The sequence below is a fragment of the Amblyomma mixtum genome, chromosome 1 (genome assembly GCF_055824585.1).
Source record: "Amblyomma mixtum isolate Tamu chromosome 1, ASM5582458v1, whole genome shotgun sequence".
In the NCBI taxonomy this organism is placed as follows: domain Eukaryota; kingdom Metazoa; phylum Arthropoda; class Arachnida; order Ixodida; family Ixodidae; genus Amblyomma; species Amblyomma mixtum.
This window is the reverse complement of record NC_143012.1, coordinates 233725293-233750519: the sequence shown is the minus strand read 5'-3', so window position 1 is coordinate 233750519 and position 25227 is coordinate 233725293. Positions and strand designations below refer to the sequence as shown.

Sequence of the window (25227 nt, the reverse complement as noted above, 5' to 3'; positions counted from 1 at the left end):
AAGGGAGCCCTACTTAGGAGCCTCGCAAACTAAGGTCTGGTGAAGACACATTGTCTCTTCACGGCCTCAGCCGCCAGGCGGATGGCTTGTTGCTGCTTAGCGGGGTCCTCGCTCCGCAGCAAGGTCTCCCAGGCTTCTCTATCGTCTATCTTTTGCTCGGCGCCCGGGCTTCCAGCACATTCCCATATGACATGGTCGAGAGTGCCCCTCTCCCCGCACGTTATACAATATTGGTCTTTCTCCTCTTTGGAGATTGTTATGTATACCCAGAAGGGGCTTATATGATTCCCCCCTTGCAATTTTCTCCACGCAATTGCCTCCTCTTTTGCGAGGGAACGGTCGGGCGGCGGATAGACCCTCCTGCTCAGCTTATAATGTTCCGTGATCTCGTGGTATGAAATTAGGCGATCTTTCATGTCTATGCGGGAGGGCTGGTCTGCGGCCGCCCGGTGATAGAGAGCTCGGGCAAGCTCGTGTGCAGCCTCATTTCCTGCAATAGACTCATGCTCTGGGATCCATTTTATCTCTATGTTACGTTCTATCGGCCTCGCCTCGAGGACGTGTTTGGCCTCTTCCGAGATTCTTCCTTTCGCGAAGTTTCTGACTGCAGTTTTGCTGTCACTTAAAATCATCGTGGACTTGGTACCGACGCAAGCGAGCGCTATCGCCAACTCTTCCGCCGCATTGGCATCTCTCGTGCGGCTCGAAGCCGCTACCGTTGGTACTCCTGCCCCGTCGACCACAGCGGATACAGCCGCCCCGTGCTGTCCGCACGCCGCGTCTACGTACGCCACCTGTTCTGCCGGTCGCTCCGTCATCTTCCTCTCGTAGGCCTTAGCCCTATGTTCTCGCCTTTCCTTGTTTTACACGGGGTGCATGTTCCGCGACATATGTGGGACGCATATCTTGGCCCTGATTCCTGCCGGGATGTTTACCATCTTGTGCGTGCTACTTTCTGGCCGGATTCCTACCCATTCGAGTATTATCCTGCCCGTTTCAGACTGGCCGAGCCGTTCTAATTGGGATATTCTCACCCCCTCTGCCAGCTCAACCCATCTGTTGTGTACCACCATTTTTTCAAGCCGCTCCGTCGACGTAGATATCGGAAGTCCCAGAGCTCGCTTGGCGCATTTCCTCAATATTCTGTCTACCTTCTCTATTTCTGCCTTGTTCATGTTTAGGTACGGCGTCGCGTAGCAGATCCGACTTATTACGTACGCCTGCGACATTCTCAGGAGATTCCTTTCTTTTGGTCCTCGCCCTTTTACCGTTACCCTCCTGAATATGCCTACCACTTGGTCTGCATATGTGGCTAATTTCTTTATGGTATTGGTGTTGTTGCCTTTCTTGTTGATAAACATGCCTAGGATCCTCATTTCCTCGACCCTAGGCACCTCCAGGCCTCCCACCACCACTTTAATTTCTACGTCTCTCTTGTTCCTGCTGTCGCTATTGTACACGAAAAGCTCCGACTTCTGCGGTGAGCACGCCAGGCCTCTTTCGGCCGCGTACTTCACCACTACGTCTGCTGCCCTTTGAAGACTCCACTCAATTTCCGCGTCGCTTCCGTTATTCATCCACATGTTTATGTCGTCCGCGTACATGCTGAATTTTAGATCAGGGATCTTGTTCAGCATGGCCGGGAGACCTCTCATCGCTATGTTGAATAAGAAGGGGGACAGTACGGCGCCTTGCGGGGTACCTTTGCTGCCCAGCCTTATGGCGGGGGACTCTGCGTCGTGGAATTTAATCACCAATGCTGTCTTGAGTGACGTATCATTCGGCCGCTGTCGCTGAAAGAAAACTTTCAGCACACTGCACATCGATACTGTTTCGTAACAAAAAACAAACGCTCACTGAGCCTTATTCAAGAATTACTTGCAACACCCCGGTGGAAACATAGCGACACTGCAATGCACGCGTGCTGTACGAACAGATCCTTGCTGACGCAGAGCCCCCTATTGGAGAAATGTTTAGGGGAATTCCAGGTAGAGTAGGTTTGTAATACCAGGGTAATTATTCATTTGCATCCACCGGAGCGTAGCCATACGGCTACAAAGGAATGCTATACAGCTTACGCAGAAATTATGTAGTTAAAGAAAAATTCGTCCTGGTCCGAAGTTCGAACCCGGGACGACCGCTTTACCGAAGAAGTCGCTCTATCAACTAGCACTTCGAGTTTTTAATTTTCTGTCGCCCTAAAATGTGGCTACCATATGAGCTTTATCAAAAATAATTCAAAATAAAATGTCTCAGCAGCCAAAATAAAATAACAAACAACTATAGCAATAATTTTGGAAGTTATGAAGGTAACAGGTTCAAATAAAACTGGGCCTAAACTGGATATTACACCAAAAAGTCTGCAACCAAATTATTCCTGTGTGATGAGCGTTGTTAAAAGTGAGTTCAAATTTTTCCTGCTTAGTTTTATGTTCTTTTGCTGTCCACAATATAGGCCTCTCACATCACTAATTTATACTAAGCTGGGCCACTGCACAAATGTAGCGTGAGTGTCAGCTAAAGTAATGTAATTTCGTCACAGCGCATGCAAATATCAGTAGGATACAGTAAATAATTGTCCAAAGATCACAACATTGGAGGAATGGTTGGTTGGTTGGTTGGTTTATGGGGTTTAACGTCCCAAAGCGACTAAGGCTATGAGAGACGCCGTAGTGGAGGGCTCCGGAAATTTCGACCACCTGGGGTTCTTTAACGTGCACTGACATCGCACAGTACACGGGCCTCTAGAATTTCTCCTCCAAAGAAATTCAACCACCGCGGCCGGGATCGAACCCGCGTCTTTCGGGACAGCAGCCGAGCACCATAGCCACCGAGCCACGGCGGCGGCTGTTTCGCAGCATTGTTTACCTTGCGTCCCCTAGAGATACCATTGCGAGTCATGTATCCCGCATCCTGAAGTTCCGGTTAATCGATTATCGCAAACTTAAGAAGGCTGTCGCACAGACACATTCCGGGAAAAAGCGCATCTAGTGTTCTGCTCATGGTTTTTGCGTACTTTTGCCTGAATTTTTTTCTTTTCTTGAGGAAAGCTCATGTATCTTGGTTAAGAAAAGCGGATGCGTTAAGACTTTATCAAGGGCTCTGAAGAATAAGGTGCAACAATTTCCCCTCCTTTAGCAGTGCCAGGAACTCTTGCTAATTGCGCGAGTATGTGGAGATTCGTCAGTTTCCAAGGCGAATCTGAACATGATGCCAAGAAAGCAGTCTTCTGAAAAACGGCCGCTCAGGCTCATCATCTATGGAAAATGTTTCTCTCAAATAAGTGTTACTTTTCATTTCTTTCGTAGGTATCAATCTCTTCTTTTTTTTTCAGGGAGAATGGGCAGAGGATCCATCATTGGAAAAAGCTCCCGCAATATTCACTGGCATGTGGTTCGCATGGATGTTTGTGTGAGAAGCTTTATCTTTGATGGATGATAGTGAAGGTATCGTTCCGAAATGCAATGGCTCGTCACGACCGCTTTCGAAAGGAGCGAGCGCTCTTCTTAATGGCCTTCGCAGTAGGGTCTGTTTCCGCTTTCCGCCGCACCTCGGTGGGGTCGCCACTGCCCCACCGCGGTACCACTGCGACCGCCGTGCATGCGCAAGGAGAAAGCGCGCTCGATCCCACTTCGGCTCGAGTCAGCGGTAACCGTTATGCCCTTATATTTCATCCCTTACACCTTATGCAAAGACCGCGTAATCGCCACCCCTGATTTTCAATGTGAGAAATCTGAAATAACGAATTAATTTCTGCGCGCGCTCGCTTTCAGCACGACTGTGCATCGTCGCATGTTCCTCGAGCACAGATTTCAATACGTCCTACCCCTTTGATTTTGCTAAAAAGCAGGCCTATGAGCCATTGTAGTTAGTCTTCTCGCAGGTCTAAATGAGTATGCAGAATGATTTGGGACGTGAAGCATTAGCATGGCAAGTTTCAAAGAGCAAATGATTCTGCAGCGTACATATAGCTCCCGAAATTTCAAGAGCAGCGGCTTTAGTTTGAAGCACAGCGGCATATTAGCAAGAACTCTTGGTGGTCCCATCATGTAATTCGCGAAACGGACGACTAAAGACAAACCCCATCCCTGGCCTAAGGAGTACGGTGTGATGAGAACATGTTGTACGAACGCGGCATCCAAGAAACACAAATCTTTTCCTCTTAGAAAGGCATTTTAAACGTTGGAGCTGTCTCACGGCAGCCCGTGCCGCCCTGCGAGAACACGAAAATTAAGTCAGTTGTTGACACTGACTGGCAGAAAGAACTCATTGCCAGCAAGGCAAAGCAAGTTCGGAACTGCGCTGTCTCAGTGAAATCGGCCTCCACTGGCGAACAGACTTATCTGAGAGGCTATGACTGGCAGAGTTGCATAATGTATTCTTCATTTGTACGGGCTCCTCACCGCTTTCGATAAACCTCCTCAGAACTTCCTGATATCACTTAGGAGACGAAATAAAACCCAAAAAGCATCTTTTCCGCAATCTTACGTATCTTTAACAAACCTCAGAGCAATGCGCTAGGCTAGCTGGGTTCACTCACTATGTAAGGAACTGAAAATTAAATTTTGAGATAATTATATAATAATAAAGGTCTCTTAACTTACAATGGGGGCATTTGACACCCACCTGCGTGGCTGACCATAATTTAGGCTGTTATTTTGCAAAAATATTAAAACGAAATATTTTATAGGTAGCTTCAGGACATTCTGCAGGTTGAAAATACCTCGACGGCAAAAAATGGGCGGTCTTTATGGTAGCTTAAGTCATTCATTCTGCATAATTTCGGAAACAGCACTACTCGGTACACGCCAGTATACTGCGCCCGCAGACGCGAATTGTACTGGTTACTTGTATCATGGTCTGGTGACGTTAGGCAGCCCAGATTGATGAGAAGCAAGCTTGCGTCCAACTCTGAAACTGTTTATTTGGAGAAATCATGTCATCAAAGCAGTTCGGATAACATTAAGTCAACTAAGGTCACATGGACGGTCGCTCTCGGCCATGCAATATTTAAAGCGTACAAGAAAATTTGAGCTCATGACGGCTAATGCTCCCACGTCTGTTTCGAACATTAAAGAGAGACTTGCGCGCGGCTACAGTCATTCCAGAGAAATCTGCTTGCCTCTCAAAAAAAAAAAAAATAGAAGCAATAAAGCCGCTTGCCAGCGGCTCCGAGCAGAGACGAAAATATTACAATTCTTTCTGACACTTGTCAGGAAGAATAACGCGAAATTTGAGCGCAGCTCATCAGCTGTTTCAGCTTTTCGATAGATTGAGGCAAAGCATTCGAGCAAGACATCTATGTACAGTTACAGACAACTTGTTAGACAACTTATTCCTTCTTCAAGAAACATTCCACTAACAATTCTTGACTATCTTGGTGAAATCTTTGTGGTCGAAGAAGTAGATGGAATATACAGGGTCTGTTCTGAAAGTAGTAGGACTGGTTTTTTCCTGGGCGAACGGGCGGACGAGAGGTGGTCTGCGCGTGCAGGATCGTTGAAGGGGGATATTGGGAATGCTGTGGAAAATCGACAGTCGGCTCTCGGCCGTTGAAGAGAGGACGTCGCTTGTACTGTGAACCCCTGTCGAAACGTCTCGTCACGCCAACGACGAGCTCGCGCGGTACGTGAACGCGGCCGAATACAAACGGAACGCCTTCGCAGCGGTCGTCATAGAGGCGTCGACCGGCGCCACGAGGACGGCTGCGAGCGTGAGAGGCGCCGGAGCGGAACAAGCGGAGGAGGTGGCCATCGCCCTGGCCATCGCCGACGCAGACTGCTACACGGTGCTGAGTGACTCGAGACAGGCGGTGCGAAACTTCGCCAAAGGCCAAGTCTGCAGGGAGGCCGAGCGCGTACTACGAGCGACTAAACTGCAAGACAGAAGAGTAAGAATCAAGTGGTTTCCGGCGCACGCGGGTGACGCGTCGGAACGCAGTGCGAACAACAATGAGACGGCACATGCAGCGGCGCGAGCGCTAACCAACCGCGCCCTGGCAACACACCGTCCGACGTGGTTCGGAGCCAAGGACCGCATGACCGACTACAGCGAAATCACGAAGGCCTACCGCCTGGCTCGCAGGACTCTCCCACCCCCGCACCCGAGGCTGAGTCGAGCGGAGGCGGTACTACTGAAACAGCTCCAGACCAGATCGCTACCGAGCCCGGGACTGATGCATCGCATGTACCCCGAGACCTACCCGACCGATACGTGTAGAGTCGGCCGGAGGGAGCCGGCAGATCACACGCACATCTTGTGGGACTGCATCAGAAATCCAAAGGAAGCAAGATCAGGAACAATCCCGCCGCGGCTGGAGGCAGCCGCGAAGAGCAACGACCATGACCAACAGCTAAGGGCCGTCCAGCAGGTCCTCGGGGCGCTCGAAAGGCAGGGATCCAGCGAGCCGGCAACGGCGAGCGGAGACCCGCGCCGAGTAACGGCAGCCTCGTAGACGACGTAGGCCCTCGTCGGGGCGCGCGAGCGCCCAACTGCAGGCACAAATAAAGTTTACTACAATCCAATCCAATCCAATCGTCACGCAGAATCATTTAGCGTTTACTGGATCAGCGATACGCGATCAAATTTTGAGTAAATCTTGATAAAACGGGCAAAGAGACTCACAACAAAATTAAGGAGGCCCACGGTGACGCTTCCATGGGTAGATCAGGTGTTTTTTGAGTGGCACAAGCTGTTCCGAGAAGGTAAGGAAAGAGTGGAGGAAGACGACCGCTCCAGACGCCCTTACTATACCCCTATTTTTGTAGCTGAGTTTCTGGCCATTGAGTTGGCCTTAATAAGGATTCCCTGCAGTGTCACTCGGGTTATTATACTCTCAGACAACCTTTCTGTTTTGGCAGCGCTCGAAACCTCGAGTGATACTCCTATGAGCCGTTCCCTTCAATTTTTTATTCCTCCACATGTTTCAGAAGTTCGCTTTCACTGGGTCCCTGGGCACTGTGGCATTGTTTCTAATGAGAGGGCTGATTTTTTAGCGAAGTCTGCCCTTGATGGCCCTATTGTCCCTTTCGTCCCAAATACTATTTATTTGACTCTAGCACGCTTTCAGCGATTCCAGCGTTTCCACACCTTGAGCCATGAGCCTCTCCTCGCTGCAGCGCATTTTCAACACCTGGCATTTCCTTGGAGTGTGCGGATGTGCAGTTCGAGGCAATGTGAGGTGTCCATGACCCTTTTGCGCTGCAGGATACCGCGGCTAAATCTTTATTTATGCCGATCGGGGCTTTCGATATCCAACCTTTGTGAGTCTTGTGGCGAAATTGAGTCTATAGAACATTTTTTCCTCTCCTGCAGGCGGCTCGCTGCTCTCCGTAGAATTTGCTTGGAGATCCCCCTCGCTCGGCTTGGGCTTCCTCTATCTATTCCAATTCTCTTATCCTTCGGGGCAAGCGCCAAGGGATATGCCCTGAAACCAGTGTTCGATTCTATTCACAATTATATAATTTCATCTGGTAGATTCCTCTGCTAGAATGTGAATTCACAACTTTTCTTTCTCCGTATTTTTTGTATTGTACAAATTCTAGCTCTGTGTCCCAAATTTTAGATTTAATTATACTCCATTCCCTGTACTTGAGTGCGTTTGTATCCGCTATGCACCCTGGCCAATCCCCCGCCGTGGGTATGTGCCATTCAGCCCGAGGACATCATCATCATCATCATCGACCAGCAAGACCAACGAAAATGTGTAGCGAGTGAAACATTTACTTAACAGTGATGATAGAATGAGTATCAGAATGATTGCTGATGACTTCAGCATTCATCAAACCCAAGTTTTTGAGATCGTGACAGAAAACTTATCCATGAGGAAAGCGTGCGTGAAGTTGGTGCCGGGAGTGTTGTCAGAGGAGGAAAATGCCAACCGGTAGGATCTTCTTCGTCATGTGAATGAGGACCCCGATTTTTTGCCCAGCACAAGGCGGCAACGCTTCCTCTGCCCCCCTAAAGTCTCGACTTGGCCCCGCCAGACTTTTTTCTATTCCCGAGAATAAAATCGACGCTCAAGGGGAAACATCATGGATCGGTAGAGGTGGTTCAACAGGCCGTGACGAGGGAGCTAAACAGCATTCCGGTCCAGGCGTTCCTGGAGGCGTACGAAAAATGTAAAACTCATTGGCAGCAGCGTGTAGGTACGGAAGGGTGTTACCTTGAAAAATTGTAATCGTTTGTAATATTCTCTTGAATACATTTTGTTTAAAAAAATGAGTCCTACTACTTTCAGAACAGACCATGTATGCTCGACTTGCTCCACCAATGCCTGTTTCTCAAAGACGAGGTCTTTGCAAGTATTTCGCCAGGCAGCCGTGGGAGGCGTTACGAACAAGAGGAACGGGTTGTTCTCCCGCTTAAGTGGTAAGAAATTCCTGTTTGTCTTTATATCTACATTAAAGACACAACCTACCCTTCTACCCTGGCAGGTACCAGCTAATGGTTGATCGCGAGAGTTCGCTCACCGTTGTCAGCGCTAACGCATGCAGCCCACATCTCCCGCTCATCACCCCACGTACCTATCAGCGTGATTCAGGCGCCAACAGACCCAGCGATTCCTTTCCTAAAAATGGAACACCATTGTCAATGGTAATGCAAGCAGCACACACCTGGGGTGGTATTCTCCCGGTGTCGCCTTTTGCGACATGTCGCATTCGCTCTTCGCTGATTGGCTCGAGCCGCGGTGACGGCGGCGTGACGACACGGATCCGCCTTCCTGCAACGTCATCGCGACGTCGCCCCAATTTACTACGCTTAGCCGAACAACGGAATGCGCTGAAGCGATTCGCGCTGGCGACGTGCCAGGAAATTGATGGGTCCCACTCTCCTTGCCAGGTTTTTGAGTTGCGAAGAAGAGTGGCGTGTCCGCGGACATCGCGACCAGTTTGCCTTGGCCGACGAATCTTGTCCGTGGCATTACCGGCTGTCGAAGAGCACAGCACTGTGGCTACCGTCTGCTGAGCCGGACTTCCAGTCACCATGCGAACTTACTTTGCACGAGCTGAGGCTAAAAACAGCGCAAACGGGGACGAAGCAGAGAGAGGGAGACGACGTGTCCCTTTCTCTGCTTCGTCCCCGTTTGCGCTGTTTTTAGCCTCAGATCATGCACCAACCAGCCCAAATTTCCACCCTTTTGAATTACTTTGCACCGTCGTAAACAGACGACGAAGCAGACGTTGCCCGCTGCGACGCGATGGCCTTGGCAGCGCTTGCGCTCGCATCTACATGAGCCTTCAAGGCGTTTTAATGCACGTTAGTGCAACGAAACAGTGTCTGCACGAGCCAAAGAGGATTTAAAGCAATGTGACGACTTTTACAAACCTACAACTGAACATTACGGAGTTTTATTATTGCTGGCTTTGCGTAATTGCGTGCATAGCGGGATAGCGGGTCCAGAGTGCGCATCGCAGAAAGCTAATGTAGAAATAGCGTTAGCGTACGAATGCAATCGGCAGTTGCGGCTTTTGCGCCCTTAGCGTGAAAACATGGCGGCGTCCTTCCAAACGAGAGCCGCCCGCTTCAGCCAATTCAGCAGTCCTGCGATTCCGGTCGGCATGTTTACCGGCAATTACTGGTGTTGTTGCTTTTCGCTATGACTTATCTTGCTTCGCCGATAAAGTTTAAGCTGCAATTCAGCCCAGTTTTTGAGATACGCTCTCGATTCTGGAGCGCGCAAGCATAATGGGACCTCCAGCTACACTGCTACCGTCTGCAACTGCCCGAAACGCAGCCGAAACCTAGCACAACTGTCCGGAACGAAACAAAATAGATTTGGAGCTTTTTCGCGGTGTTTTATAGACTTAAATGAAGTAAAGCGAGTTTACATTAAATTTGCAAATGTTTTTGAGCATTAGACGTCATGTGATGGCAAATATTCTTGCTATCAAAGATACGAAACTACTGCTGCTAGTGAATCAGCAGTGGTAAATTGTCGCTTCTCAGAGTGAATGAAAGCCCCGCCGACGAAAGTGCCGGCGGCGTTTTGCGTTTCTTCGAGCAACTGTACGCACTTTTTTAGGCCCCGCCCTAATGCGTCATGTCGCAAAAGGCGACACCGGGAGAATATCACCCCTGTCACTGCCACCACGCCACGTAGCTTGAAGCACAATTGAGGTGTCCAGAGTTCTGAGAGGGCATAACATATAAATACCAGCACAAACCAGAAAGCACAAGAAGAAGAAGCAGAACACACAAGCGCTGACTTCCAACTGACGTTTAATGGGTGAAAAAATGTGCTTAAATGCTGATTTCAAACAACAAAAAGAAAATATCTTTGCTTGTCACTTCTTCAAGAACACCAACTCTGCATCTGACAAGGCGATTGAAGGCGCTTAAGGCTTTCGCCTCACCGCACTTTAGGTCAGCAAAGTGGTGGTGAAAACTTTATTTCAATCTGGGGAGTTTCGGACACGTAGCTCCTTGGGCGCCCGCACGCCCCACTGCACTCAAACGTTCATGTCCCGAAGGCTCATGACGCTGGCAGGCCGGTGGATGTTGTAAGCTTCTTCATAGTGTTGGTGTTCTGTCGCCCCTGCGGGATATACTGCCCTAGGATCTTGATCTAAGTGGGTTTCTGTACCGGGTGGTTCTCTATATACACCGAGATGCTCTGCGCTAGGGGTGTCCTCGGGTTCTTCAGGATTAGCAACTCGGACTTTTCCGGCGCACACTGGAGGCCTCTCTCCTTGGCGTACCGGTCCACCGTGTCGGCTGCTGCTTGAAGACGCTCCTCGATCTCGGCGTCACTCCCCGAGTTGCACCAGACAGTGATATCATCCCCATACAATGTGTGTTTGATGCCGGGGATTTCGGAAAGAAGGCCTGGTAGATCTTTCATAGGCAAATTGAACAAGAGGGGTGACAATACCGCCCCTTGCGGAGTTCCCCTCGGGCCTAAAGTGATGGGATCTGATTTTATTCCACCGAAGTTTATAGTGGCTTGCCTGGCTGATAAGAAGTTTTTGATATAGTTGTAGGTTCTTGCGCCACAGTTGGTATCGACGAGGCTTTGCAGGATGGCATGAAGGAAAGGGATGCCATCCGCTTAGTGCAAGCTTTCGTGATCTCTCGGATAATGTACGGGACGGCATACCTTAACCTCTCCAGGTCGGAAATTGAAAAGTTGGAGGTACTCATCAGGAAAGCCTACAAGACGGCACTGGGGCTACCGAACTCCACGCCAACGGCAAAGCTCATGGCTCTAGGAGTACATAATACCCTCCAAGAGATGTGGGAAGCACAATGGCTCTCACAACTGGATAGGCTCGCACTTACAAAACCCGGCAGAGAACTGCTCGAAAATATCCATGTTAATCAGCCCTATACAATTGACCAAAGGGAAGAGGTTCCACGCGATGTGAGAAGACGCATAAACGTGCACCCCATTCCGCGGAATATGCATCCCGCATATAACATCGAGAGGAGGAAAGCAAGAGGTGAAACCCTGCAGAAGAAATGGGACAAGCAAATTAACACCCTTTACGTGGACGCAGCAGGACCAAAGAATGGACTCATGACTATTGTGGTCTCAACGCATTCAGGGTCGATGGTGAACTGCGCCTCGTTGAAAACATCTAAACCCACTCACGCAGAGGAAGCAGCTATTGCATTAGCTGTAGCATCTAACCCCAACGCCGTTGTGCTCACTGATTCCCAGAACGCCTGTCGCAACTTCAATAACGGATTAATTCACAAGTCAGGGTTGTCATTTCTGACTAAGCATCCACCCAACCAAGTCTCAGTCATCTGGTTCCCCGGTCACCTAGAACTACCAGGAGGAAACGAAGCCGGCGACAGGCATGCCCGAGCTCTTCTATACCGGGCATCTCCCCTGATGACCATGAAGGGCGCCGCGACCTAATAGGTTTAGCAGTGTATGCTGACAATATTGCGCCATACAGAACAGACAGAAAGGAGTACCCAACACCACACAAATCCCTCAACAAGTTAGAAGAGAACACACTTAGGAGACTACAAACCAACACATACCCAACACGAGCTAAATTACAGCATTGGTACCCTACACTATACTAGTACTCCACAGTGTCCACATTGTGGAGCGGTAGCTAACCTCTACCATATGTTGTGGGCATGCCAATATAATCCCTTAGTTGACCCCATTCCCAACCCCTCGGAGGAGCAGTGGGAGGCTATTCTGCTCAGCGATGATCCTGACCGTCAGCACTGGCTGGTGGGGAGGGCCAGCGCCGCAGCAGCAGCCAGTGGTCTACCGGACTAGGCGGCCCACCCACATGTTCTGAGAATATTGAATAAATAAAGATGTTTGTAATCAATCAATCAATGGCAGCCCGGCCTACGGCGATGGCTTGCTTGGCCGGGTCCTCGGAGTGCAGTAAGGTCTCCCATGCCTCCCAACTGGTAAGGTGCTCCAGGCCCTGCGGGGGAGGGTCCGCCGGGCAGAGGAAAAGAATATGGACGAGAGTGGCTTTGGGGTGGTGGCAAAGAGTACAGGAGGGGTTTGTGTGGACTTGGTGATAGCGCGAGCGTATATAAGGGGAGGGTAAAGCGCGTGTTTGGAGTCGCCTCCAAAGTGTCTGATGGTAATTGTCGAGGGAGGGATGGGGTGGGGGGTAGAGCCGACGCTCGGCTTTGCAGGCCTGCGTTATTTCACTGAATAATTCCTGGAGTGGGCAGGCACCCATATCAGCTCCACGTGGCGAGGAGTGCGGCGTGGGAGTTCAGTATGCGAAATGCAGGGACGCGAACTCTCCCGCGAGCAAAATTTAGTATGGCAGTTTGAGAATCAGATTGTATATATCGTGCCTCCGTGCGTGTGATGGCCAGGGCAATAGCGGCCTCTTCGGACTCCTCCGAAGTGGCAGCGGGGGATATGTGAAAGGTTACAATCGGTTGGAGGGATGGGTTTATGATGGCTACTACCGCGTCCTCGCCTGTGCATGAGGCATCCACCCAAACGGCATACGGTTCCATGCCATAGTGTTTGTGGAGTGCCCGAGCGCGAGCTCTCCGTCGGGGATCGTGGCAAGTGGGGTGCATGTTCCTGGGGAGAGGTTTGACAAGTAGTTCGCGGTGAATATGGCGGGGGACCTGGAGCTGCGTGGGGTCCGTGGCTGGTAGGTGGACACCGAGTGTGTGTAGGATGTGTCTGCCAGTGGTGGTTCTCGCGAGACGTATGTATTGTGTCTGTTGGTGGGCGTCGATAAGCTCCCCTATCGTATTGTGCAGGCCTAGTTGTAGTAGTTTTTCGGTTGAGGTATTAAGGCGAAAGGCTTTAATGCCTCATGCTGTCGTTAGCAATCCGTGTCGGCAGCCGTGTCTGCGTCCGTGTCGGCCGCCATGTGTCCGTGTTTTGACGGGTGTCCACCGAGATATGTGAGATAGTTACTGAGTAATTTCCTTTCCTCAAATACAATTTTCAGTTTCTTCATTACGGCGCCTCTTTCTTCTTTCACTGGCACTTCCTCCCTTCCTGTACGGTGTGGTTAAGGTGTCCACCGAGATGACTGAGAATTACAGCTCCATTTCCTTTCCTCAAAAAGCGTTGCGTTCAAAGGGCAAGGCACCGCGCCGAACGGATGGTGGCGTTCCTCCGTGGACCCCCCTGGCAGCTCTACAACACGCTGTCGCGTTCCACTCCCATTAAGCTTAAGCGCCATTAATTAGCAGTCAATTAGTGCTGAGTGATTCATCAGTAATTTGTAATTAATTAGTAATTTGCCATTACTTCGTAATCAATTACGTGTGACGTCATCCAGTGCGGACGTCACCAGTGTCACTTAGGCAAAGAGGTGCGGAAAACGCTTTCGCCTCTACGCCCTTTAGAGAGTCAAAGTGAACCATGAACTTTTTTTAGGGGTGGGTGTAGTGCTGTCTTAAATGCTGTTCGGATCATGGCATCCAGGGTGGAGTTTTCGACGTCATAGCGTGACGTCGTACCAGGGTGAGAGATGGGCTACCAAGTCGAGTCGTCGCGCAGCGGCGGCCGGTAGCCACGCGTGACCTGTAGACGCGGAGCACTGTGTTCCTTCTTCAGACGCGGCGCGCCGCGTAGAGGCGCTGCGCTCGCTTTCGCAACCTACCAGGCTTAATCAAAGCTAAGCTCCCGCGAATTTTTTAGTAGTAGTCGCCACCGTGCGTCCGAAAAAATCGGGGGCTGCATGCAAATAACCGCAGAACCTTATGAATAGTGTCATACGATTCAGAGTGTCATGCAGCATAAGCGTACTATTTAAATTAGAGCCTACATCATTGCAGGAAGTCGAACCAGCGACATATAATCGGGGTGACCGGTGACCTATAAGTATCATGCCCGGTTTGGAAGTCCACCAAGACAAGACTGCTACTGCCTGGTTTCCCTTCCTAAAACAAAACAATTTTCGATTTGTCCAACGGGCAAGGCGTCGTGCCGAACGGGTGATGGTGTTCCGTGGGCTCCGTGGAAGCGCTGCAAGACGCAGTCGCGTTCTACTCCTAAATACGAAGCTTAAGCGTCCTCCAAATTTTCCTTCTACTATTCCGCGGTACGTGTGTCCATCGAGATATGTGTGGTAGTTACTGCGTCATTTCCTTTCGTCCAAACCTGTTTTTGAATTTTTCATTTCTTTTCTACAGTTTTTTTTTTCTTCTCGTGTGGAGAGATCAACTCGTGCCAAATCTCCAGCAGCGAATGACTGAAGCCGCTGACGCTGCTAACGAGTCAAATGAACATGGCTCTGCGTTTCTGCTTGGGAGGCACGCACCGTGAACCCCTGATGCCGAGCTGGCTCTTCGGCAACCGGAGAAAACCATGAGCTACACCCCCGACAATGGCGTCGGCGTCTGCTGCGGAGACAAAAAGCGTAAGGCAACACGTGACCACGGCGCCTCGGCCAATAGGAGGCTATTATCCGGCGGCGTGCTAGGAGAGGAGTAAAACAGGAAAGTTTCACGCGCCGAACTCTGACACGTAACAGAGCTCTACTTGTTCCGATCTGTCGTGCCTCGCCATCAAAGCGCAGACGCTGCTGAACCTTTGAGGCTGCGACCTAGGGATCTCTGAATCCAGCTAGCGATATAAACTCTGCGGTTTAATGAGGCGTTTGGGTATGGAGGCCAGCGCCTTTGGCGTCAGCAGAGTAGAAAACGGACCCTGCGCACATGCTGCATTACTTCGGCGACGGTGTAAACCTGTGGCGGAGACGCTGCCTGGAGCTCCTGCTGCCGGGAAACTGCTGTGCCCGGGTGTGCTCGCACATGGTGATGCTCCCCTGCTGCCAGGTCGTCAGTGCCGTCTGGTACACCGAATGCGTCCCGACGAGCCACTCCTGAGAGCTGTTTCTAGACCATTGGTTCTGCCTGTACGACGTCGCAGGGATGGCCAACTCCTTGCGAGAGATGACTCCCAATCACGTAAGCTAGACCACAGAAACTGCCTCGCTCGGTCTTAAAAACGGCATCGCTCGGTCTTAAAAGCAGAAATAGCTCTTCAAAACCTATGCGGATTGCGGTTTGTCTCCAGTTGCGGCCTGCCTTCTAAACATCGGCCCTATAAACTTTTTGTTCTGGGGGGAGAAAGAAATAGGATCAAGCTGATTTAAGTCCCATTCTCCCGCTAGTTCAAGTGGAACCATTGCTGGTCTTTCTCTGCTCATGCAATGTTATGCTGGCTACGACTCGATAAAACTTCGGCAAAAAATTTGTTTGTAATTTCAGCGTCCGCCAAAAAGAAAATTCATTTAGTAGTAGGTGTGACTTTCGGAACTTATCTGCTTACATGTAGCTGCTGTGATTAAAGGCTGAACTATTTCTTGCCGCCGCTTTGCGTGGAGCTGGTTTAACGAATGATTGCGCGTTCATATAATGCATCACTTGCCTATGGGTTGGAGAGCCTTTACTGCTTTACTGCGAGATACCACACCTCAGCATGCTACATTTTTCTTGAATTTTCTTAAAAATTCATAGAGATCATATGCACACCGTCTTTCCATAGAAAAATTGGAGGAAGCTTAACCTTCGCCTTTATGAGTGGAACGCGACAGCGTGTTGCCGTGCTCCCAGCGAGTCTACGGAACGCCAACGCCGTTTCGGCGCGATGGCTTGCCCGTTGGGAACAGCTTTGAACACAACGCATTTTTGAGGAAAGGAAATGGCACAGTAATTTTATCACATCTCGGTAGAGACCCAAACCACACCTCAAGGGAACCGAGGAAGGTGGGAGTGAAAGAGAAGGGTGCTGTATTGAAGTAAATGAAAATTGGATTTGAGGAAAAGAAATGGCGTAGTAACCGTCTGACATATCTTTGTGGACACCCGAAGCCTACGTAGTCGCCGGGTCAAACTCCTGCCGCAGGCTAGGCTCTAACTTACTAGCAGGTTTATTATGCATGAAACACACAATTTTATGATACCATTCGGAACATTCTGCGGCAAGCGGTTGGCATGATACGATTCTTTATGCCGTCGCGGTGGCTCAGTGGTTATGGTGCCCGGCTGCTGACCTGAAAGACGCGGGTTCGATCCCGGCCGCGGTGGTTGAATTTCTTTGGAGTAGAAATTCTAGAGGCCCGTGTACTGTCGATGTCAGTGCACGTTAAAGAACCCCCGGTAGACGAAATTTCCGGAGCCCTCCACTACGGCGTCTCTCATAGCCGCAGTCGCTTTGGGACGTTAAACTCCATGAGAGACGCCGTAAACTGCATAAACCAAACCAATCGATTCTTTCCGACGCGCTGTGCCTACTACTACTACTACTACTAATACGACGCCGACGGCTTTTAAGGCGAAAGCCTTTAATGAAATTCTAGAGGCCCGTGTACTGAGCGATGTCAGTGCACGTTAAAGAACCCCAGGTGGTCGAAATTTCCGGAGCCCTCCACTACGGCGACTCTCATAGCCTTAGTTGCTTTGGGACGTTAAACCCCATAAACCTAACCTAAACCTAACCTTTAATGACTCATACTGTCGTTAGCAGACGCGTCGGCAGCCGTGTCGACATACGCGTCGGCAGGAGTGTCGACAGACGCGTCGGCAGCCGTGTCGACAGACGCGTCGGCAGATTTGTCCGCCTTTCGGCGTCACTGCGCACTGCGCCGAGGGTGGGAATCGAACCAGGGCCTTTGGCATTTGAAGAGGAGACGCTACCACTCCGCCACGAAGGCTCAAGGTTCCAGCATGAATAAAGGCGCACCTAGTGAATGCATAGGTTTCATAAATAAAATAAAAGGAATAAAGTCAAGAAAAGGAAAATAAAAATAAGAAAATAAGCAAAAATAAAAGAATAAAATAGGATGTGAAAATAAAAATAAAAAACAATAAAAACAAAAAAGCAGCAAAAATAAAAATATGAAAAAATAAAAGAAGTAAATAAAAACAAACAGCGCGCCCGGAACCGCTTTCGCCTTGCAGCACTTTAGCGAGCCGAAGTGCCCCCTGAATTTTTCGACTGAAGCAGCTGTATGCGCTGTCGCATAAAGCGTATGTGAGCAACGCTTTTCCTCTTGATACACGGGACTTCACTAAGAGCATGCACAAGCCGTAGTCACATGGTGCTATATGGCTGCTGTGTGTTCGCGTTGTGCGCGTTCGGTTTCTCACGCGACCAGGGTGCTCAGTCCGTCAATCTTTCAGGTGGAACCGGCGGCGGCTCAGATGGGTCGAATGGCAACGGCGGCAGAGAGGACGGATTGCACTTGGGGGCTGTTCGGCTTCGGCAGCAATCTGGGCTGATGGAAGACCTGCCTGCCGGAGCACCTGCTCCCGATCACGTGCTCTGGCTTCTTCGGGTGGGATTGTTTGGTGGTAACATCCCTCAGCTACCTCGCCATGTGCGCCGGATGCTATACCCGGTGAGTGGCTTTGAAATACACCAGAGTAGTCGATGCGAAGCGTTTGCGCCTGCATGCGTCGCAGTGATGGTTCGCCACAAACCAGGACATTGCTGCACGACACGTAACCAGTGACCAATGCGTCAGAAGGTCTGAACGGTCGGAATAGTTATCTGTGAAACCCCGTTTAGAACCACAGGATTTATTAGAACAACAACTTCTATTATACAACGGGTGTTTGTAAACTATGCGCCTCATACTTGGTAAACATGAACAGCGCGAACGATTTGTCCGTCCTAAGGAAGGAAAGCAACTTGAGACTCATTCTCTTCCCTCACAGGTATCAGCCGGAGGCTTCGTGCGGCTCCACACCCAAAATTCTCGGTTAACTTCACTGTCGCGACACGAAACAGTGGCATTCATTTTCATCTCAAATATCGTTAGGCCACAGTACCAGCCAACAGTCACATCGATAATGATCAGGAGATTATTCGTGGAGCTGCATCTCACAGATCTCCTGCAACGACAGTCTTTTCTTTGGAGGAGCAATTCTAGAGGCCCGTATGCTGTGCGATGTCATTGCACGGTAAAGAACCCCAGGTGGTCGAAATTTCCGGAGCCCTCCACTACGGCGCCTCTCATAGCCTTAGTCGCTTTGGGACGTTAAGCCCCAACAAACCAAACCAAACCAACTCGCTCTCGCTCGAAGCCGCCATCTCATCAGCTAGCTGCACAAACGACTACGTGTACTGCTCAGTTGATCATTCCAGCGCTGTGAGTGCTGAAGGCAGAGTTTCTATATTGCGACGTATTGTACCACAGTGTGGTGCTCATTTTACATGAAGTTGGGCTGAAATGCACGCTTCTGTGCAGAATTTTCGGGCGCCATGCTCAGGCACCCAAAGCATATCCTCCTCCGACACATTACAGCGTTCTAGGAACAGGAAGCAAAACATCCCGGAAGTTTGCTTTCGCTGGTTGTCGTTGTATGCCCGATGTGCCGGCGGCTGTCACGGTTCTTTATCTCTCCCTCTTTCAGGTGGGATTTGTGGCGTGTCTGATATCGGATGGCACTAACCCCGAAGAGGATGCACCCTACGTGCACACTACACGGCTTCGGGAATGACCTGGAGCGACGGCGCACCTGCTGGAGCATCTGGCGACGGTGAGGCACTGTGCCTGCTTCACGGGTTGTACTCGTAAACGATCGTGCTGTTATGCTTGCCCCGTGCATTTGAACTAGCTACACCTGAATGGTGTACATACAGGATTTCCGGTAGCCTGACATCACTGAGAACCGGTTCTCGAGCCAGGGTCAGGATTTATCGCACAGAAGGAAGAGTCACCGCCACTACCTAGCTATCAAGAGCGAATGGTCGTGATAGTTGATACTACATAACGAAGAAAACAGTGCGAGCAACAGAATTAAGTCCAATATCGGGACACACAAGCGCTCATATGCGCTTCATTATTGCTATCTCCTCATTATGTCATTAGGAAAGAAAATGTACCTTATTGGCTCCCTGGGTCCATGGACACCTCAATCCTGTTGGTCTTTCGCGAAAAACTCCGATACTCAAACCCCCATAAGGTGATAATCACCCTCCATAAGGCCTAGATACCTTAATTTGGAACCATTAGGACACTAGCAATGCTCGCTGGGAGAAATGATGCATCGGCACTGAATCGAAGGCAGAAGTCAGGGACTTTGCTAAGAGAAAGCTTCGTGCTCCATCTTTTTCTATCCTGGCAAGAGTCAAATTATGCACAGAACAAATCCAGCTGTTATGAGTGCCAGCACATACCAACCACCCAGAGAATACGGCAGCTCATGCATGTGCCCGAGGACTCGTCAATCGGGCGTAGAGCCACTGGTGTCCGTGGCTCAGCGGGAAGCGCCTGGTAGCCCACCACAGAATCACCCTCCACTATCGAAATAATCTGGTCAAATGCCCACCGCCCCACAAATCCTCACAAAAGCAGAGCAGGTTGCTTGACGAAGACAACTTCAAACGGCTACATTCCCAAATCCTTAAACCCGCTTCCTGATGTATCCACCGGAATACGATTCCAGCTGCAATTTCTGGAATCACTCCAAAGCAAACCTTAGCCACGATCTGTTGGAAGTCCCCGAGGTTAAACCGTCTCTAAGCCGCCAATTCTCAAACGAAATCAGTGGGAGACTGCGTTGCTCAGCCCTCAGCTGGTGTTCCTATGCACTTATGTCTGGTTCTGGGTCGAGCCTATCGCTGGTGTTGGTATGCCTTGCACTTTACCCTTGACCTTTGACCTTGCTTTTGGTGTGCAGATTATGCAAGGAGTCACGTGACTTTCGCGTAGTACCACGTGATTATGGCGTGGTGGAGTGTTGGTGGGACGTAAGCGTAGCGAGTAGTAATAACCAAAGCTTCCCGCCACAGCTTGCGCTACAGAATCAGGGTGCTGCCACTCGACTTGGCCGAACCGCGTTAACAGTAGAGAAAGGTGCGGCGCGAAGCTCGTGGTTGTATACATTTGGCGGAAGAGGCAGCTACGAGTCAAGGATTCCCGTCTCCTAGTCCTGCCTGCTGGGGGGCGGGGATAAACGTCTTTCATAATGGAAATAAAAGGTGTTCAATCAGTCAGTCATCACGCCAGAGTCATGTGGTATCACGCTGTCTCGTGATATCTTCGGCACCTTAACATCAAATGTAAGGTCAAAGGTCAGAGGGCAAGGGTGGTCCCCTGAGTCGACCACACATGACAAGGCATAAGCTCATAGCAACACCAGCCATAGGATCAAACCAGAAACTGACACTAGCGCATAGAAACACCAGCCATAGCTCAATCAAGGTCTTCAAGGTCGGCGACTAGGCGTGCGAAGTGTGATTTAGGTATCTTGCTGTAGCTTTCCTTCAGTCGCCGTCAACTTCACAACTTCACAGTGGGATTGAGTTATTCGCTGGCCTAGTGAGCCTGAGATGCACCTTTCCTTTACTCAAAACTGACGGAGGGTCTAGATGCGAATAACCAACACCAGAACAAGATTATGTGCTTCGGTCACGCGGGCTTTGGAGTCCATGAAGTGTGTCGAAAACGGGATTGAACCTATGACCGCAAGCGGAAGGAGGTCGAGTATTCACATAGAGTATATGCGCGAAAACAGACCTGGAGGCGTCCCAAAAAGGCAGTTGTCTCTGAAATGAGAGCCAAGCAAGGTGTCTTGGCCGCAAATGCCAAACGTTTTCGCTGATTAATGCGCTAAGACAGTAGTCTAAGATATATTTCATGGCACATAGCTTAGTTGAACATAGTAACCTGTCTGAAGGCACGCGCCCGGTCCTAGACAATTTACCTTGCTTTGATGAATATAGCAGCTACTACTATGCCTTTTCATTGCATGCATATTCAGCCACTCATATTCACGGCAGCTCATCGGTTGATGCTTTGTGCGTACTATTTGTAGCCACATTTAGCGGGTGAGTTACCTTTTTCCTGAGAGAATCACGAGATTGCGATGTCAGTGCGCATTAAAGAACCCCAGGCAGTTGAAATTTTGGGAGCCCTTCACTACGGCATCCCCCATAGCCTGAATCACTTTGGGACGTTGAACCCCAATAAACCATCCCATGTTTCTTTTTGAACGCCAGAACTAAAATGATGCTTTCTTGAAATTGTGCTTTAAATGGGAGCGCCATCGGTAGCAAAACATGTCAAGATACATAAAAAAATTCAGAGGGGCACTTTGTTGAACTAAAGTGCGGGAAGGCGAAAGCCTTAAGCGCGGTGTTGCTGCTCGTGACACTGATGTCGTGCTAAGATGTTAAGCTTCGCCTCTAAGGGTGGAACTCGACAGCGTGTTGGCACCCTGCCAGGGAGTCCACAGAACGCCACCGCCCGTTCGGCTCTATCGTTGCTCGTCCGTAAATTGGTTTTTGAGGAAAGCAAATGTATCTGTCTCGCATATCTCGGTGGACACCTGAATCTCGCCTTAAGGGAACGGAGGAAGAAGGGAGTACACGACGACACCGTATTCACTAGACGGGCCTTTGATCATACCAAAACATCGAGCTGGCGGGAAGTGGTTAGCGTGTTGTCTCGCACTCCGCAGACCGTGGCTCAATTCCCCAACTCGACCTCGGTTTTACTTATTTTTCTGGTCTGACAAGAAAGGTTTTTAGGCTAATTGGTTATTTAACTGATTAACCCTTTCGGCCCTGGAATTTTTATTTCGGTCGTAGATTTTTTTGCTCCGCGTTTTTACAATGCCTAAGGCTCCATAACCACGCAGTAAAAATTTAAAGCGCGTGGTGCAAGTATTAACTGATTTAGAGGTATGGTGTCAAAATCGTACATTAGGGCTCAATGGGTGTAGATGCGAAAAGGACCGTTTTTTTAATCGCAAGCGACAAGAATGAAATGAACGCCAAAATTTCTTATTTTGCTGTGTGGAGACCTCTAAAGAAGCTTTTTTTAATTTGTAAGGGATAGATGGATCTTGCAGTTGCCACAAAAGACGCTGCTCGCTCCTGTTTACCCTGAGTTTTGCATCCACTCCTCATTTTTTTTTTTTTGCTGACAGGCTTGTGTTCCAGGTTGTGTACGTCACATCAACAATACAAATGTTAAAAACTTGCCTAGATTTCCAGGAAGGCGATTGGGGGACACGATCAAGGCTTTCCTCGAATCTGTAACGCCCTCCTCTATCGAGCTTTATGAAGCGCTTCCATCAGGCCCAGCGCGGAGCTCTGCACATCTAAGTTCTAAGCTTGCGGAAACATAATGTATCTGGTTTGCACCTGTTTTCAAACCAGCTGTTTGCTATAGAAGAATGCATAAAGTGGAAGGTAATCTCGTCCTGTCTGTCTCTTCAGCGAATGCTGTTCTCTACAAGTGACAATCAATTCCTTCTCATCCATAGGCTTATGAGCTGGGGATACCTCTCGGCCGGAGAGTAAGCAGAAGCTGTTTTTCAGCACACCAAATAAGCTTTCTCAAGAAAATATAGCCAAACACTCTGCATTGATCCTAGCGTCGGGCGTGCGCCACAAGTGCTGCACGAGCGGTGGCGCGCGAGTTGCAGTGTGAATATCCCGGCCGCTTGTTGCAGCTCAGGAGCAGAGCGGTAAAAAAATGGAATAAAAGCGCTAGGTCAGTCGTGCATTGATTCTCGCTATTCCTTTGATCCGGTTGCTGTTCGCTGACATCTGCATGGTCATTTCCAGGCTCGATCCGAATATTCACCTTGTATGATGGCGAAAATTTTTCTTCCAATTTAACAAAAAGATAATTTTATTCGTTCGTCCATTTAGTGCGATGAACATTCAAGTCAGCAGTCCTAAAAGGCCATTGGTATAAGTGCATTCGCAAAAATGCTAGCACATTTTCTTCTACAAAGACCACCTTTCATCACTCAATGGCCACCGCTGGCAACCGTTGAGCCCTGATGGTGTCAAAATCGTACATGTCAAAAATGTGTTCAAACGCAGCGTATACGCATTAAATAATATTTACGACGGGGATGTGAGTTTGTATAAGCATTTCCCACAACATATAGAAATCTGAGCGCAGAAGAACGAATGTTTAGTGAGATACAAATCCACAAATTTGCTACACCTCGGCTTCTTCTCTCCATGCCTCCCATGCTGCTGCTTCTTCCTTAGACCGCACAGCTCAATTGAAGGGGGTGAACAGCGATGCCGATAGCAACAGGGATCCCTAAGGAACTACTCTATTAAAATTTAGTAGTATTTTCTTCTGTTACCGAGGCGTGAACGGAATATTTGTGTTGCGGTGTCACTTGACACCGCCAGGGCCGAAAGGGTTAACTAAACTCAGTCACACTTACTTGGAGCATCACTGTACTATCAGTTGGTTGACTGGTTACGAGCCAAAGTATAATTGGCCTCGTTTGAGATTCGCGCACTGTGACGTCACGACCATTTGGACCAATTGAAACGATGGAGTGTAGTCGGGCTAATAGGCGGCGTCCCGACGGCGTCCTTGAAAGTCTTGTGTATTGATTGCTGAAGTGTGCCTTCCGGTTGCTCCGGACAGTGCAGAACCTTTTGGCTCCACAAGGAACGCGTTTATAAGCAAGCCGCTGCGCTGGTTCAGTGGTCATCGCACTACTCTCTTGCACAAATAAAAAAGCGCCGCACGCCTCAGTGGAAAACAAGTCGGCTGTTCACTGCAATTCAGGGCCGCCGTGGTAGCTCCGCAGTTAAGGCGCTTGGCACGTCACCGAAAGGCGCGTGTTCGGTCTCGGCTGCGGCGTTGGAATTTCGATGGGGGCGAAATTCTAGAGGCATGTGTATACTGCGCAATGGAAGTGAACATTAGATGTCAGGATGGAACCAGCGGAACACAGACGCAGGACAAGAGAAAAGAGGAACACACACCACACCGCTGGGTGTGGTGTGTTCCTGTGGATGTGCTCCTCCTTTTTCTGTGTTCTGCTGGTGGAGATTATGAACCAAGTAGCCCAGGAATTTACGCCCCTGAACATTCGAGAACCCGAGTTGGTCGAAATTTTCACAGCCCTTATCTATGGCATCCCTCATAGTCGTAGTTGCTTGGGGACCTAAAACCCCATAGAAACAACACGTTTATACGAACTGGTAGGCGTTTGCAATGCGGAATATTACATAGCAATGCCAATTTCTCTAGCTATGACATTTATTTCCTCTGCAGCTCGAAGCGCACACCTCGAAGCAAAACAAGTTGTGAGTAGAGTGGAAGTTTGCTCTAAGTTGTACGTCACTACCATGCTGTTTCATCCGACCATCTGCCAGTTCTCAGATAGTGTGGTGTCAAAAAACGTTTGTTTCGCTCCATTCCAGGTTGCTGCCTAGAACGGAGAGAGAGGCTGCTGTCATGCAGGGCGACCTGCATAGTCCCCTCAGCTGTGCAACAGACACTGATCACGCCGCACTATTTGCTCCTCTGCTTGCCCCAGGCTTTCTTCTCGCGTGGACGTCGCCACCATCTGCCGTCAAGAGTTGCAAGAACTCTTGATGCGGCGCGCGAGACAAGAAACGTCGATTATAACGCGTTAATTCTATGAAATAATATATAATTTATCGTACTGGTGTGTATACGACTCATTTTTTAAGCGAAAGCTTGCCTAGAGTAGCGGCGCCGACTTCGCTGCCTGCAGGAGAGACCTTGAACAGGGGGAGCGGTGCTGCTCATGTAACTACTTGACGTACCACGTGAATGGGAGCAGCGGCAACCGCGCGGTCCACCATCGCCGCGGCCGCTGCCTGTCCATTGTCTCGCAATGGACGAAGCAAGTCAGCCGAAGCCGACGTCCTCGAGATTGGGTACTCGCTGACGACGGGCGGATAGTCTGATCGTCCGGTCGACATGACTGACTCTGGGAGGCATTTAGCAACTGATAGGGAGCATGAAGGCTCTAAATGTGCAGTGGAAACGATAGTGTGTGGGAGCTTCGAAA

The 25227-nt window shown here is 49.7% G+C and overlaps 1 protein-coding gene across 1 annotated transcript; it reads left to right on the top strand.

The window, feature by feature from the left end:
- The first annotated feature begins 14545 nt into the window (after positions 1–14545).
- On the top strand, positions 14546–24855 carry LOC149371143 (uncharacterized). The gene is made up of 4 exons (XM_089564632.1): positions 14546–15375; positions 17593–17810; positions 18829–18954; positions 24611–24855. Exons 1-3 carry the CDS (start codon positions 15057–15059, stop codon positions 18913–18915), a joined length of 624 nt encoding a protein of 207 aa, XP_089420758.1. The 5' UTR covers positions 14546–15056; the 3' UTR covers positions 18916–18954; positions 24611–24855.
- The last annotated feature ends 372 nt before the right edge of the window (positions 24856–25227 follow it).